The following is a 14,369-nucleotide window of genomic DNA, read 5'->3' as shown; positions in this document are numbered from 1 at the left end:
CCTTTCCAACTCTGGAGCTCCTTCCTGTGGGAGAGCTCTGGCCTCAGGAAGAAGGAAGAGGAGCCCAGTCTCTTACCTCCTTTCAGTCTTCATCAGGCGTTTTCAAGGTGGGGGAGATTTTGCTCCCATGGGAGAAAAAATGGATCCTTGGAAGGTAGAGATTTTTTTAATCTTACTTTTTTTGTATAAAGCAAAGATATATGTACAGTACATAAACAGATATACAGTATATCTGTGGTATTAAAATACTGTGTGATTAAGGAAAAAATGTCTAAAAGGCTCCTGAGGGGGCGATAGTGAAAACAAGATTGAGAAACTCTGTCCTACACACTTGGGACTTGCTTGCCTGGTCCAAGGACTGGCCAGAACTGAGGGAGAGTGTAGAGTCCTATCCCAGGGCACTCAAGGTATACCCAGAACTGACCCCCACCTGCTAGCTGGTGTCCCTTCCCCCAAGCTATCTCCTCCTACCCTGTGCCTGAAAGTCCACTGTTCTGTGTCCAGTGTCCTGCGATCTGATCCTGTTCTTACTGAGGCCACAGGTTGGCCCTTCCACTTTCTTCCCCAGGGGCGACCCAGCTCCCAGGGCCGGGAGGAGTCGGAGGCCTCTCAGCTCTATTCTCAGCCTTGGGCTACGGCATAACCCTGGGGCTTCTGGAAGAATCCAGGAGGGAAGCCCAACCACAGGAGGCACCCAGAAACCAGGGGTGCCACTGTGGGACAAGGCTTTCTTTATTGGGATGGGGATGGGGTCACAAATAGTCTTACTTAGAGGTACTCTAGGCAGATGGAGTCACTTAAGGGTGGGAGAGGACTGAAGGTCTGTTGTCGGGGACACAGAGACAGGGGTGAGGGAAGAGGTCACGGGTGGGTGAGACATGGTCCTGGGCAACACAAGTGTTCTGTGGTCTTCACATGTCGAGGGAGTCTCCAGTATCTGGGGCTCCCGTTGGATGCTGGAGCCAATGAAGATCAAGTAGATGATGGCACCTAAGTAGGCACCCAGGGGTGGGGCCACCACTGGCACCCACCACCAGTTCTTGGTGCTGCAGGCAAGAGGCAGAGGCCTGCTTAGGGGGCTGATGCCCAGCATGGCACCTGCGTCTACCTCAGGCCAAGACAGAGAGTAGGGCCTGAGAGTAGAGGAGAAACCCCACCCTAGCGCGGGAGTTGCCCCTGAGCCTGGGGCACCTATCAGCTTCAGCCTGATTCAGGGACAGAGGCGGGTCTGGGGCAGGGTTGACATTCAGTCTAGGAGCAGGGTCTGGAGGACAGTCAGGACCCACTCTTGCCTCCCCAGGCCACTGGGAGCTCTGCAGAATGCTCCCGGGCTACTCCACCCCTCCACATGTAGGGAACCCACGGAAGACTCACAGGAATGGGTTGGACAAGGCAGTACCTGAAGACCTGTGTGCCCCAGCCAGCAATGAAGGTGAAGAAGCGTGGAGGCAGGTCCCGGGAGGGGTTGATGGCATATCCTGAGTTCATGCCCATGGATGCTCCAATGATGACAACAAGGATGCCGATCACCAAGGCCTGTGTCCCTTCCAGTGCTGGGTTGTTCCCCTTGTCCGTGATGGCTAAGAGACACAGCTGAAGCATCCCTGTCACTAACACCTGGGGAGCAGACACCGTGGCAGCCACCTGGGACCCCTAACCAGGCCATAGGGCCTCAGCAGTGCCCCCAGCCCAAACCCACTGGCAGAAACATGTCCTGGCACAAGGACAAGTCCCCATCCAGAGTTCTTGTCCTCTTCACCATGAGGGACTGCCTGCTGGCCCCCTCCTGAGTTGGGGAGGGCTTGAGGAGGGGCACCCACTCTGGACCACTGACCTCATCCAGGAAGCCCCTCCACAAGGTCATGTGGTCAGGAAGGTAGGTGGCAAAAATGTTAGCAGTGGCTGTGGGACCAGTCACTGTCAGCCTTCCCCCCGAGTAGTCGATGATGGCGGCTGTGGAAACACAGATTGAGTATAAACCTGCCCTCAGCCAAACCCCACTGCAGTCTCAGAGATGAGGTTGTAGGATGGAGGGCAGGGAGCACCTTCAAGACTTTTCTCTCCCAGACATTTTCACAGGCTAGGACAGTCGGTTGGATCAACCCATATTTCAGGGGAGGAGGCTGAGGCCAGAGATGGACAACCCAGGGCGGGACACTCACTGTAGAAGAGGCAGTAGATGGTGGCAGCAGCCAGGAAGGAACCCAGGAACTGGCCCAGAACATACACGGGAAACTTCTTCCAGGACATGCGGCCTAGTGCACAGTTGGTGAAGGTCAAGGCCGCGTTCATATGGGCCCCTGCAGGGAGGGTCAAGTGTGTCGGCGTAGAAACAAACAACAATAATCAGTAATACTGAGAGCAACAGCAACAATAATAACAGCTAGCGTTCGTGGAGCGTACTCACTCAGTCCTCAAAAGGACCCGGCGAGGCAGGCACCACCATCTCCATTTAGCCATTACGGAAAGTGAGGGATGGAGAGGTTCAATCGCTTCCCTAAGTTGACCCAGCTAGTAAAACCAAGGGATCGAGGGGGCTCGTGAAGCGTCTGGGCAGAGGAAAAGGGCTCAGGGTGTTCTCCCTCCAAGCGGCCCGTGAGGGCAAGGCGCTGGCTGACTTGGAGAAGGGGACGGCCGGAAGGGGGCAGCAGGAGCCCACAGGGGACACCTGGCCGTGCCTGTCAGGCGGGGCCCAGCCCACTCACCGGAGATGTTCCCTGCCACGTGCACTCCCATGGTGACTCCAAAGCCAAAACCCAAGTTGACACCGAGATAGCTCCCCATCTTGTCTCCTAGAACCATGTGGGCCACGGAGCCGAGACCAAACACCTGTGGGAGAGGGCCTCTGAGGGAGCTGCCCACCCAGCAAACCCCAACCTTACAGCGGCGTTCCGCCCCTCCCGCGCTAGGCCTCCCCAGCATTGCCCTTGGGGACCCTCTGCCCGCCCCCCTCCTCCAGAGACTTCCCTCCTCGTGACCTCTCCCCCTTGCCCCTGCCAAGGCCGCTCAGACATGACCAGTGAGAGCTGGGTGAGGGCTGTGCAAGGAGCCGGGGTGGGGCAGTGGAGTGAGGGGCTCTCACGGGCATGTCCAGGTCCCTAGACTCCAGGCGCACCTGAAGGGCCTGGAGGAGGCAGGGCTTCCGGGAGGGCAGGGCTGGTGTGGATTTGACCCCTCAGAGCTTCTCACACTTCAGCCTAGCCTGAAGGGAGTTTCTTCAAGGAATCTCCAAGCCTCACATCTGGACTCTGCCAGGAACCTCCAACCATCAAGAGCCCCACACACTCAGCCCTGGAGCCAGCCTCATTCCCATTGCCCTCGGGCATCACTCCTGAACTTGCCCATCCCCCAGCACCAGATTTCAGCAGGTGACACAGCCCACTGACCCCCTTCACAGGGAGGTTAGAGACCTAAAAGGAGGCCCTCACTCAACAACACCCACCTGCCCCTATATTCACCTCCCCTTCAGCTCTGGCCCCTGCTCCCACTTCTCTCTCCTTCTGCAGAGACCTTCCCCTGGCCTGTATCCTCCACACTCCCCTTGACTGGCTGCCACACGCTAGGGTCTCTTCCTTCCTGAAAGTGAAGCCTCCCACCTCAGCCTGGCCTCCCTGTCCACCGGTGGACTCCTGGACGCCCCCTCCCATGTCAGTCAGGCTCCAGGAAGGACCCGCTGGCTGGCTCCTTTATCCCTTCCCTTGCCCTCCCTCCTCAGCCCGGCTTCTGCTTCCAACTGTCACGGACACCGGTGCTCTGTCCAAGGGCTCCAACCTCCAGATTGCCCAAAGGTCCCTTCAGGCATCGTCTCACTTGACTGTGCTGACTTTCACCCCTTTAACCACACTGTGCTTCTGGAAAGTACCTCCTCTTTGGCTTCCATGACATCTCCCTCTCCTGGTTTTCCTTTTCCCTCTGTAGCCTCCCCCGGTCCACAGCTCCTTCCCACATTCTTCTTCCTTCATCTGCCTCATAAGATACAGATGATCCCAGGGTTCTATCCCTGGCCCTTTTCATATCTCACCCCAGTCACTCCTGCGTTTTCTTACCAGGGCTAGAGCTTCATATATGCCTGATGCACTAATTCCCAAAACCTCCAACTGGGAGCCAGATCCCTATTTCCAGATACCCACTGGAAGTCTCCAGGGTGCTTCACAAGCGTCTCCAGCTCTATTTTGAAAGCTCACCATCTCTCAGAAAATGTGATCTTCATCCCATGTTCCCCCATCCCAGTTGGCCAAGCCAGAAACTTGGATGTCCTCTCCCTCCTCCCCCACACACAATCAGCTCAGTTTACATTCTCCCAGATCTTACTCAGTCTCCTCCTTGCAGCCAGAGTGACCTAACACAAAAATCTGACCATGTCTGCCTTTTGTTCAAACGTACACTGGTTCCCTTCCATTTCTAGGATGAAGTCCAAAGTCAGTAAGCCACCATTTAAGACCCTTGATTTCATGCCTTCTACCTCTCAGTTTCTTATCTGCTCTAGTGTTCTCTATGCTGAGCACTAGTATTACTAATAATAGCATTACTACTATTATTAAGAAAAATTACCATTTATTGAACACTTACTATATGACAGCAAGTTCTATCTGTCACCTCCTTTAACCCTAAAACCAACTTATGCATTAGGTACTATTATTCTCCCCATTTGAGAGATGGGCAACCAGAGGCTAAGTTGAGTGGCTTGTCCGAAGTACACATCTTGCACATGGTAAGCCAGTTTTTGAATGTAAGCAGTCACCTATACCAGTCTCAGAGCAAACAAGCACACTGCTCCCTGCATGCCTTGCTTTCTCATGCCTCTGTGTTTTTGCATATGCCACTCCCTCCCTCCGGAATACCTGATCCTAGATCCTGAAAAATTGATACTCTAAAACCATGTTCAGAGACTTCCCTGGTGGTCCAGTGGTTAAGAATCCACCTTCCAATGCAGGGAACACGGGTTCAATCCCTGGTCAGGGGACTAAGATCCCACATGCCACGGGGCAACTCAGCCCGCGCGCTCCACAACCACTGAGCCCACATGCCTCAACTAGAGAGCCTGCACACCAGAAACTACAGAGCCCACACGCTCTGGAGCCCATGCACCACAACTAGAGAGAAGCCCGCGCACCTCAACTAAGACCCGATGTGGCCCAAAATATTAATTAATTATTTTTTTAAGAAGACGGCCCCTCCTCTGAAAAGTTTATGCGTTTTGGATATGTTGTCTTTGAGGGACCTCTAGATGTCCAAACTGCTGGAAATCAGAGTCTAGACCCATGTCATCCAATATGATGGCCATGAGCCACATGTGGCTATTATGTACTTGAAATGTGGCTAGTCCAAATTGAGATCTACTGTATGTGTAAGGCACACACCAGATTTCAAAGACTTAGTAGGAAAAGGAAAATGTAGAAGATCTTATTCATAATTGTATATTGATTACATGTTGAACTGGTAACATTCTGGGTATATGGGTTAAATACAATAACTATTAAAATTAATTTCACATGTCACTTTTCACCTTTTTAATGTGGCTACTAGAAAATTTTAGATTACATATGTAGCTCATATTGTATTTCCTTTGAACAGTTCTAGAGTTTTTGAAAAAAGAAAACCTGAAGAACTGTGGACACAAGGGCTGCAGTTGAAGCCGTCAGGCAGGATGAAGGCCCCCGGGAGAGGGCGCAGGGTAAGTGGGCATCTGAGGGCTGAACCTAGGGCAGAATGTCAGCCCTCAGGGGTGGGCGTTAGAAACCCCAGCTGGAGCAGTTGTTGAAATGGAAGAACAAAGAGAATGTGCCCTGGACCCCAGGGAGAAGCAGAGTTTCCCAAGAAGGGTGTGGCCCACACAGTCATGTGCAGACTCTGGGTCAAGCGTGAGAAGGCCTGGAAAGCACCCCTTTGGGTGTGACCATCCAGTGGTCATGAGTAGCGTGGTGAGCACTGTATCATCAGGCCATGGGGTCTGATGAAACCAGGTCCCAGAAAGCGTGAGGGGGGTAGGTGGTAAACAGTTGAAAGGACCAGGGTAGACATGCCTTTGAGAACCTACCTGAGGAGGGAGGGAGAGAGAGTGTGATAAATGAAGGGATGTTCTGTGTTCTGCTGTTTTAGGTCGAGAGACCTGAGTGTGTTAAGGTTGAGAGAGGGAGGGGCTGGAGATAAAGGAGAGAGGAAAGGACGAGCAAAGTGTCTGAGTAGCGCTGGGGGCGGGGAGCAAGGCCAGGCCAGGCCAGGCTGGCAGGCTTGGGGGGTCAGGAGGTGCAGGGGCTGGAGCAGGCATGGAGGGTCTGAAGACCAAGGGTCCCCATTTCCAAGTGGGAGCTCAAAACCATTTACTAAAAATAATGAATGACTGAATAAACCCCACGTGATCTCCTGTGTCAAGGTTGCCAACTGGCAGCCCCTGGACCTAAGCCGTCCAGCACACGTTTTGTTTGGGTAACCTGGTTTTGACACAAACACAGAAGTTTCAGCTTCTCTTGCAAAATCAGAAGCTCTGCAACAGTGGCCCGCATTCTACGTGGCATGGCAACGGTCGGCTGGAGTGGTGGCAGCCACATCTTCGCATAGGTCAGCACTCTGCCATTAGCCACCATCTCCGCCACCCTCAGCTGACTCTTTATGGCCCCCCACAGCACGAGTTTGCAACCCCTGCCCTACTACTCACAACTACAGCTGGTTTTCCAGGGCCCTGATAGCCCAGCACCCACCCCCTCTGATCAGTGAACGTGGCCCAGCCTGTCCAGGTCCCTCCAATAGCCACGGGCCCAGCCCGGAGGACAACAGCCCCGGAGGTTACAGAGTGGAACCGAGTGGAACAGTCTGCTTCCCTTATCTTGTCGGCAGTAAATGGGGCCCAAGGTCATTCTAGCTTTTCTGGGGAAAGCTTTGCGCTGATGACTCACTGAGCTTCCTATCAACTGAAAAAGCCACCACTTCTTGGCACAAAGGCCCAACACCTAAAAATAACAACAACACGATGTCCTCTGTGAGCATGAACCTCACAAAGTTCTTTTACAAGGGTAACTTCCCTTCGATCCTCACAGCAACTGAATGGCGAATGTTTCTGCTCCCAAGGGAAACCGAGGCCTGGAGAGTGGTCTTGAACTACCCAAAGTGAGGGCCTTACCTCAGCTGGGGGACAGTCAGAAATCCACAGCTAAGCTAAGGGACAGAGCATAGCGATGAAGGGTCAAGACAGGGATATTAGACTGGACTGGATTTCATCTTAACTTAAAATGTGACCTTGGGCAAGTGACTTTGTCTCACGGAGCCTCAGTCTCCCCACCTGTGAAATGGGGATAATAATAGTACCTCCCTTACAGGACTGTTGTGAGGATTTGGGAAGATGCTGCACATAAGGGCTTAGCATTATAGTGCCTGGTATGCAGTAGGTGCTCAATAATAATCTCAATAAAAGGAAGAAAAATGCAAACGTGGGCAGTAGGCAGGCATGAATGCATGTGGTCAGTGCTTGCTTTCCCTAAGAGCTCTCTGAGGAGGCACCCTCTCGCCTCCACAGTTCCAAGGTTTAACAGCCCTCACAGGGCTGGAATGTCTTATCATAAATGAATTACTTTGCCCTGGATTAAGGCAAGAGCGGATCCAGATGCTGTCGTCACAGCTCAGGAGGGCAGGTAATGGAGAAGGGGAAGACAGCGAGTGGCAGGGAAGGGAGAGCAGCTGAGAGCGCTTGTTAGTTTGACAAGCAACCAACACGTGTGTCCTATGTGTGTGCTGGATGTCGGGCTCTTGACCTTCTTCACACAGTTGGCCAGCTCGCTATTAGTAAAGTTCTGAACAGTTAAGATGCTTATGTAAGATCACAGAGCTAGAAGATAGCAGAGCTGGAATTCAAACCCAGCTCCAAAGCCCATGGAGGCCTGATTCAACACACTTGATAATGTCTGAGAAGACAGGCTCTGAGCCAAAGAGAGACCTGCCCAAGGCCAGCTGGCATGATGATGCCAGCATGATGATCAGGATAAGAACCTAGGTGTCCAGAGTCTCCTGGGCTCTGTGGATCCCACTGTCTCCTACACCGTGACTCAACGCACAGACACGCACACGAACACACAACCACACTCATCCTCTCCTCCCAACTCCCAGCCCCCTGCCGCCTTTGGCATGCTCCCGACGCCTTCACTTCCCTTCCCAGAGGCTAGCCCTTCTTTTCATGGACCTGGGCCTTCGTAAGGTGCAAACAAGCATGGCCACAGCTTAAGAACAGAGGCTGGATGGGATAAGTGGCAGGGCCGACGCAGGTGGATGGACAGGGAGTTTCCAAGAAAACCCACATCCCACTTGCATATGGTTTCTGTCCCATCATCCACTAAAAGAGCCCTCACCAAGGTGCCCCGGAACCTCCAGGTTGCCATACTCTACAAGAAGGCATCAGCGCTCACTTCTCTGGCCTGTCTGCAGCCTCCCACGCTGCTGACCACTCCCTCCTTGTGGACCCCGCTGCTTCTGTAACCTGGTCTCCCCCTTCTCCTCTCACCCCTCTGGTCACTCCTTCGCAGGCCCCTTTGTGTGCTCCTCTTCATTCTTCAGGCTCTGTCCTCAACTCAGTTTTTTTCTCTTTCTGTACATTCTCACTGGACAATTTTTATAACCACAGTTCATATTCTGATGTAGTCTAACTCTTTACTCCCAGCCCAAGCCACTCTCTAGAGTTCCAGACCTCTATATCCAACCACGCCCGAGATTTCTCCCCGGCACCTCACCTGGTCACATTAAAACTGACCTCACGCTTCGCCCTGCGCTGGGCCGCAGGCTCCGCGGAACGGCCCCCTAAGCACTTACCCCACATCTGTTGCTCGCAGGTTCCCTCTTCCATAACTCTCTCAGATGTGTGCTTTCTTCTCCACACCGTCTCTATCTCTATCCTAGGTCATTGCCACAGACTCTTCGGTTCCCCTCCCTCCAGCTTTGCCCATTTGGTTTAGGCTCCACACTGCGCCTGGAATTTCCTTCTAAGATCCAAATCTGGCCATATCATTCCCTTGCTTGAAAACCTTCGATGTCTCCCCATTGCCCTCAGGATTAATTCTCAAAGCTTCCATGTCCTCTCCAATCTCTTTGCTCTTCGTTTCCCTTCTCCTCACTTCCAGGCATGCCCCTGACCCACCCATCCCCAAGCAGCCCAGGATTTCATTCTGCTCCCACGTACCATGAGCCCTTTCTCTCCCAAAAAGGCTTGGTGAGAAAGACAGAGCTCTCTCCTTATTTTCCTATGCTTCTCCCTCAGGCTCTTAGCTCAGAGGCCAGGGAATGGACAGTGTGGCTCAGGGCCCAGCGGTGGGGAGGGCGTCATGGATTGCCCTTACTGAGCCCTACCTTGCTGAGGCCCCTTCCTCAGAGCCTGCTCACCCTGTGCCACCCACCCACTCACCATCATGACAAACGTGCTCAGGAACTCAGCCAGGAACTCACGCACCATCTCCTTCTGCAGTAGTGTTTGCATCCTTGCTGTTGCAGGCGATGTGACCATCTTGGACATGCAGGTGGACCTGAAGCAGCAGCCCGAGCCCATGGGCAGAAATGAGATCAGGTGCGCTTACAGTCCATCGGGTTTTCAACTCATGGCTGAGTTAATGGGTAACCCAGTGGCTTCTCCACACACCTCTTCTTGCCCAGGGCAGCTGGTACTGCTGGGGTCAGAGGCATGTGAGAGTCCCAGGGACGTGGAGAAGGACTGGGGGTATCCAGATCATGCCCCTTCTTCCTCCTGATGGGGACTGGACCATTGGGAAGGGCGCGCTAATGAGGCCAGGTTGCAGAGGGGGCAGCTGGGAAGCCAGTAAGCGCCATTTGTGCTGCCAAAGAGCCTCAGGGGAGAAGCAGATGCGAGAGAGCAGGCAGGGGAGTGGAGCTCAGTTGTCTGTCTGTCTGCCTGTCTGCTGGGGCCAGAGCTCTGGGGACACAGGTAAGGCATCAGGCAGGAGCTGGAAGCAGTGAGGCTCTGCAAACAGCACAGGTTGTGGCAAAGTCTGCTCCCGGGCTCTAGAAACAGCACCAAGGACTGAAGCATGCCCTAGGTTCTGCCAGAGATGACGGGGATGGCAGAATATACCAGGCTCTGAAGCAAGGTCAACTCAAATGAATGCTTGTGAGTGAGTGAATGAAGGAACGAATGAACGAGAGGGACAGAGGAAAGGAGGGGCTTTGTCTTACTCCCTGGTGTATCCTCATTGTCTAGCACAGTGCCGGGCACATAGTAGGTGTGCGATATACACTGTCGAATGAACGAAAACTGAGAATTCATCTGTTACTCTCCACTAGATCCCCAGAACTTCCCACAGTGCCTGACACATGGTAGAGGCTTGATAAAAGTTTGTTTAGTAAGTGCATGATTGGATGGATAGACAGATGAAAAAGTGAGTTAGAGGCTCTATCTTCTGTTGGTGGTGGGGGAATAGGACTTGAGTGTGAGGAAGGAGACGGTGTCCAGAGGGTAAGGAGGAGGTGGGGTGCAGATGCCTGTAAGTGCAACCTTAGTGCTTGTTCAGACTGGTGACCCTCCCCCGCCTCCCACGCTGAGTGACCCTCACCTTCCTCACCCCACTGGGGTCAGCAACATCACCCACACCCCGCCTCAGCTTGCTGACTTTCCCCAGCCTCACAGCAACAGAGAGTAAGGGAGTGAGAAATGTAAACCAGGCATGGATAGAACCCCTTCCACTTTTCTGGCTGAGACCCCATGTTCATTTCTCACCCACCCTAGTCCTTGCTGTCTCCTTACTTCAGGGAAACAAACCCAGGACTGAGCACATGGAGGGGGAGGTAGGGTTGCCTGGATGGTCGGTCCACTGGCTCCCATCCAGCTGCAGCTCCCATGCGGCATCATATAAGGGTCGCCTTGCCCCTATGCCTCCTCAGCCCTGAAGAAGAGCCTGAGACAGCAGGAATTCAAGAGCAGTCCTGGGAAGGTACCACAGAGGCAGAGGAGCGGTAGACAAAGCAGGAAGTCACAGACACCAAGAGAGCTCTGGAACCCTGGCCCCTTCCTCCTCACCACAAAGCAGGCAGGACGCAGTGAGTGACAACCACCAAGGAGCCAATGAACCAGAGATTTATTGAATGCCTAGCATGCCTACTGTGTTCAGTGACTGCAGTAAAGAACATTGGCATGGTCTCTGCTCTTAGGAAGATGAACAATTAACTAAGCAGTTACTTAAAAGTGTAAGGAGTGTTGCCACAAGTGAAGAGTGGGCACTGTGGGGTTGCAGGGAGGAAGCAGATGACCCAGAGGAGGGAGTAGGAGGCTCTCCCAGAGGAAGGGAAATTTAGGTCGAGAATACAAGACCGGCCAGATGAAGGAGCATCAAAGGAGGCTGGGGAAGGTTCTGGGCTAATGCTTGGACAAAGGCTTGCAGCTACGACAGTGTGTGATGTATAGAGGAATTCTATAAGGATGGGCTGCAGAGAGAGAAGGGAGAGTGGCACGAGATGGGCAGAGAGGGGCAGATGGCCTCATGGCCCACGTTAGGGAGTCTGACCTCGCCCCAGAGGGCCGTGGGGTGGAGGATTTAAGCAGAAGCGCCGTCTCCTCTTTGGAGGCAGGAATAAGGGAGCGTGAGTAGAGGCGTGGTGAGCAATCAGACAGGATGAGAGGTGATGGCAGCCTGAGCCAAGAAGGTGCAGTGGCGGTGGTGAGAGGAAGACAGTCAAACCGACAGACTTGGTGTCTTATTAGAGAGGAGAATGAAGAAGGAAGTGTCAGGGATGACCCCAGGCTCTGGCTAGAGCAGCACGATGGCCTGCGTGAGGCACATGAGAGAAGCTGCAGGCTTAGGCTGGAGAATGAGGGGTCCCCTTCTGGGTGTGGCGAGTTTGAGGAGCTCACTAGACAGCTAAGTGGTGGTGACCAGTAGGAGGCTGCTGGTCATGTGGTCTTGTTTAGAGATACCCATTTGGAGGTCACCATGTCATAGATGGTCATCTGACCCATGGGCATAGATGAGAGAGCTCAAGGAAGGGCATAGAATGATAAAGGGCATCTAAGAAAACTAGCCTACAAACCAAGAAACTAACAGCCAATGAGGTAATTACCTAAGTAATATGTGCTAACCAAGGAACTAAATATCTAACAACCCACCAACCAACCCTTCGACTCATCAACCCAGCAACTTAACCAACTAACTGATTCTCCTATTGACCAGCTCATTTAATTATCTGATCAACCAACCAGCTGCAAACTATCCAACTAACCTCAAGCCAACCATTTAACCGGCTAACCAATATTTATCCATTTAACAAATGTTTGTTGAGCAGCTACTTATAAGTCAGGCACAAGGGGTAAAAGTAAAAATCCAGTCTCTGCCCTTGGATGGCTTCATCCAGTGGAGGAGATGGATAACACTGTCAGAGCAAGAAGCCCCCGGGTGGGAGGCAAGGCCTGAAGAGACTTGAAGAATGGGCAAGTGGTGGCCTAAAGTGGCTGTGAGGGAGTAGGGATGTGGGAGTGAGGATATCTTACATATTTTAGCAGATTGGTGGTTAGATGTGAGGCGTGGGGGACAGGATATCAAGGACAAGGCCTTGACTTCTGGCTTGAGCATCGGAAGAGGAGGGGATCCTTGACTGAGCTGAGACCACAGAAAGTGGCGGGAGAGGAGTGGAGAAGGCTGTTCTCAGCTGGGACTGAGCTGCCTGCAGAACGAGTGAGTCTCTGGAAAAAGGGTCTAAAGCCCTATGAGAGTCCTGGGCAGAGACAGCAATGTCATCGGCACAGAAGGGACCCATTCATGCTCTCTATCCAAGAGCACACAAGCAGACCAACATGCATGCTCGTGTGGAGCTGACAGGCAGAGATGAAACGTCCTAAGTAGGTCATCTGTGTGGTGGAAGGTAGTACATCCTACGGGAAAAGGTGGAGCAAGGAAAAGGGGGTGGGCAGTGACTGAGTAGGGCAGTCAGTGTGAGCTTCACTGAGAAGGTGCCATTTGAGCAAAGACAGGGAGGAGGGGACTTCCCTGGTGGCGCAGTGGTTAAGAATCCGCCTGCCAGTGCAGGGGACATGGGTTTGAGCCCTGGTCCGGGAAGATCCCACATGCCGCGGGGCAACTAAGCCCGTGTGCCACAACTACTGAGCCTGCGCTCTAGAGCCCACGAGCCGCAACTACTGAGCCTGTGCGCCGCAACTACTCAAGCCCGCGCACCTAGAGCCCATGCTCCGCAATAAGAGAAGCCACCGCAATGAGACGCCCATGCACCGCAAGGAAGAGTAGCCCCGCTGGCGGCAACTAGAGAAAGCCTGCGCACAGCAACGAAGACCCAACGCAGCCAATAAATAAATAAATAAATTTATTTATTTTAAAAACAAAAAAGACAGGGAGGAGGGGAGGGAGCGAGCCCTGTGGGGAACTGCGGAAAGAATGTTTCAGGCAGGGGGGATGGCCACTGGAGGACTCAGCATGTTTGAAGGAAAGGAAAGGAGGGGAGAGTGGGGTGGGGGAAGGTCAGAGAGGAAACGGGCACTAGATAGGCAGGGCCTTGGCCATTGCAAGGACTTTGGCTTTTATTTCACCCCAAAGAGACCTGAGCCTGAGCGGGTAAGAGGTGGTGAGTTCAGTTCAATTGAGCACAACCTATACAGGGGCAGCTGGAACCCACTGCCCAACACCTTGACCCTCATCTGGGTCTTTCTGAGCCTCCCCTCAGCCCAGGGCCCAGCCCATGCTTGGCTATGGGCACAGGTGGGAGAGATCCTTCTTCTGGGCCCCATGGGCTGGTACGGGGTGGGAAGGAAGGAGTCTGGGAGGATCAGCTACTGTGAGGGAGAGGCTGAGAAAGGCAGCTACTGTGAGGGAGAGGCTGAGAGAGGGGCAGGGAGGGCCCTGGGGGTGTGCTGGGTGCAGGACGGGAGGGCTGGGGTAGGGGAATGGGTGGGATGCTTACCGCTTCTTCCTGTCGGCCTGAGTCATATTCTGTCTTTGAGATTTTTAGATGCTGTGGAGCCAGAGAGAGGTCACTAGGGCTGGGGGGCTCAGAACTTCGCCCCTCATTCTCATCAGACCTCAGCTCCCTCAGAGGAGAAGCCACAGGGGCAGCTGCTGCCAGTGCCAACCCCTCAACCCAGCCGAGCTGGCAGGGAGGGAGAAGGAGGGGTCGGTGTCTTCAGCCAATGGGGAGTGGCACTGAAGCCCCACCCCCTCACCCCTGCTGGCCCCCGGACTCGTGGCCCCCGGACCAGGCCCTGCAGAGGTCCTCCTGACCTTCCCAAGTCTGCAGCCCAGCTTTGGACAGTGGAGATGCCCACAGCCTCCCCCCAGCAGCTCCACCCCTCACACGTGCGGGTATTATTGTCTTCAGTCTAACCTCAAGCTCTCTTGCTGCTGACTTAAACTGTGACTTTCCAGGGCCTTGTCTGCCTCACA

General features: G+C 53.6%; 1 protein-coding gene across 1 annotated transcript; it reads right to left on the bottom strand.

Annotated features, from left to right (window-relative positions):
* Positions 1-797: 797 nt before the first annotated feature.
* Positions 798-13,916, bottom strand: AQP7 (aquaporin 7). Its single transcript, XM_060101559.1, is given in 8 exon segments — positions 798-835; positions 838-1,046; positions 1,400-1,617; positions 1,835-1,953; positions 2,163-2,300; positions 2,706-2,829; positions 9,383-9,500; positions 13,891-13,916. Coding segments are annotated over 8 exon segments (990 nt in total).
* Between the last annotated feature and the right edge of the window lie 453 nt (positions 13,917-14,369).

This window comes from Mesoplodon densirostris, chromosome 6 (assembly GCF_025265405.1).
Source record: "Mesoplodon densirostris isolate mMesDen1 chromosome 6, mMesDen1 primary haplotype, whole genome shotgun sequence".
NCBI classification, from domain to species: Eukaryota; Metazoa; Chordata; class Mammalia; order Artiodactyla; family Ziphiidae; genus Mesoplodon; species Mesoplodon densirostris.
Note: the sequence above shows the minus strand (reverse complement) of the source record. Positions and strands in the feature narration are given on the sequence as shown.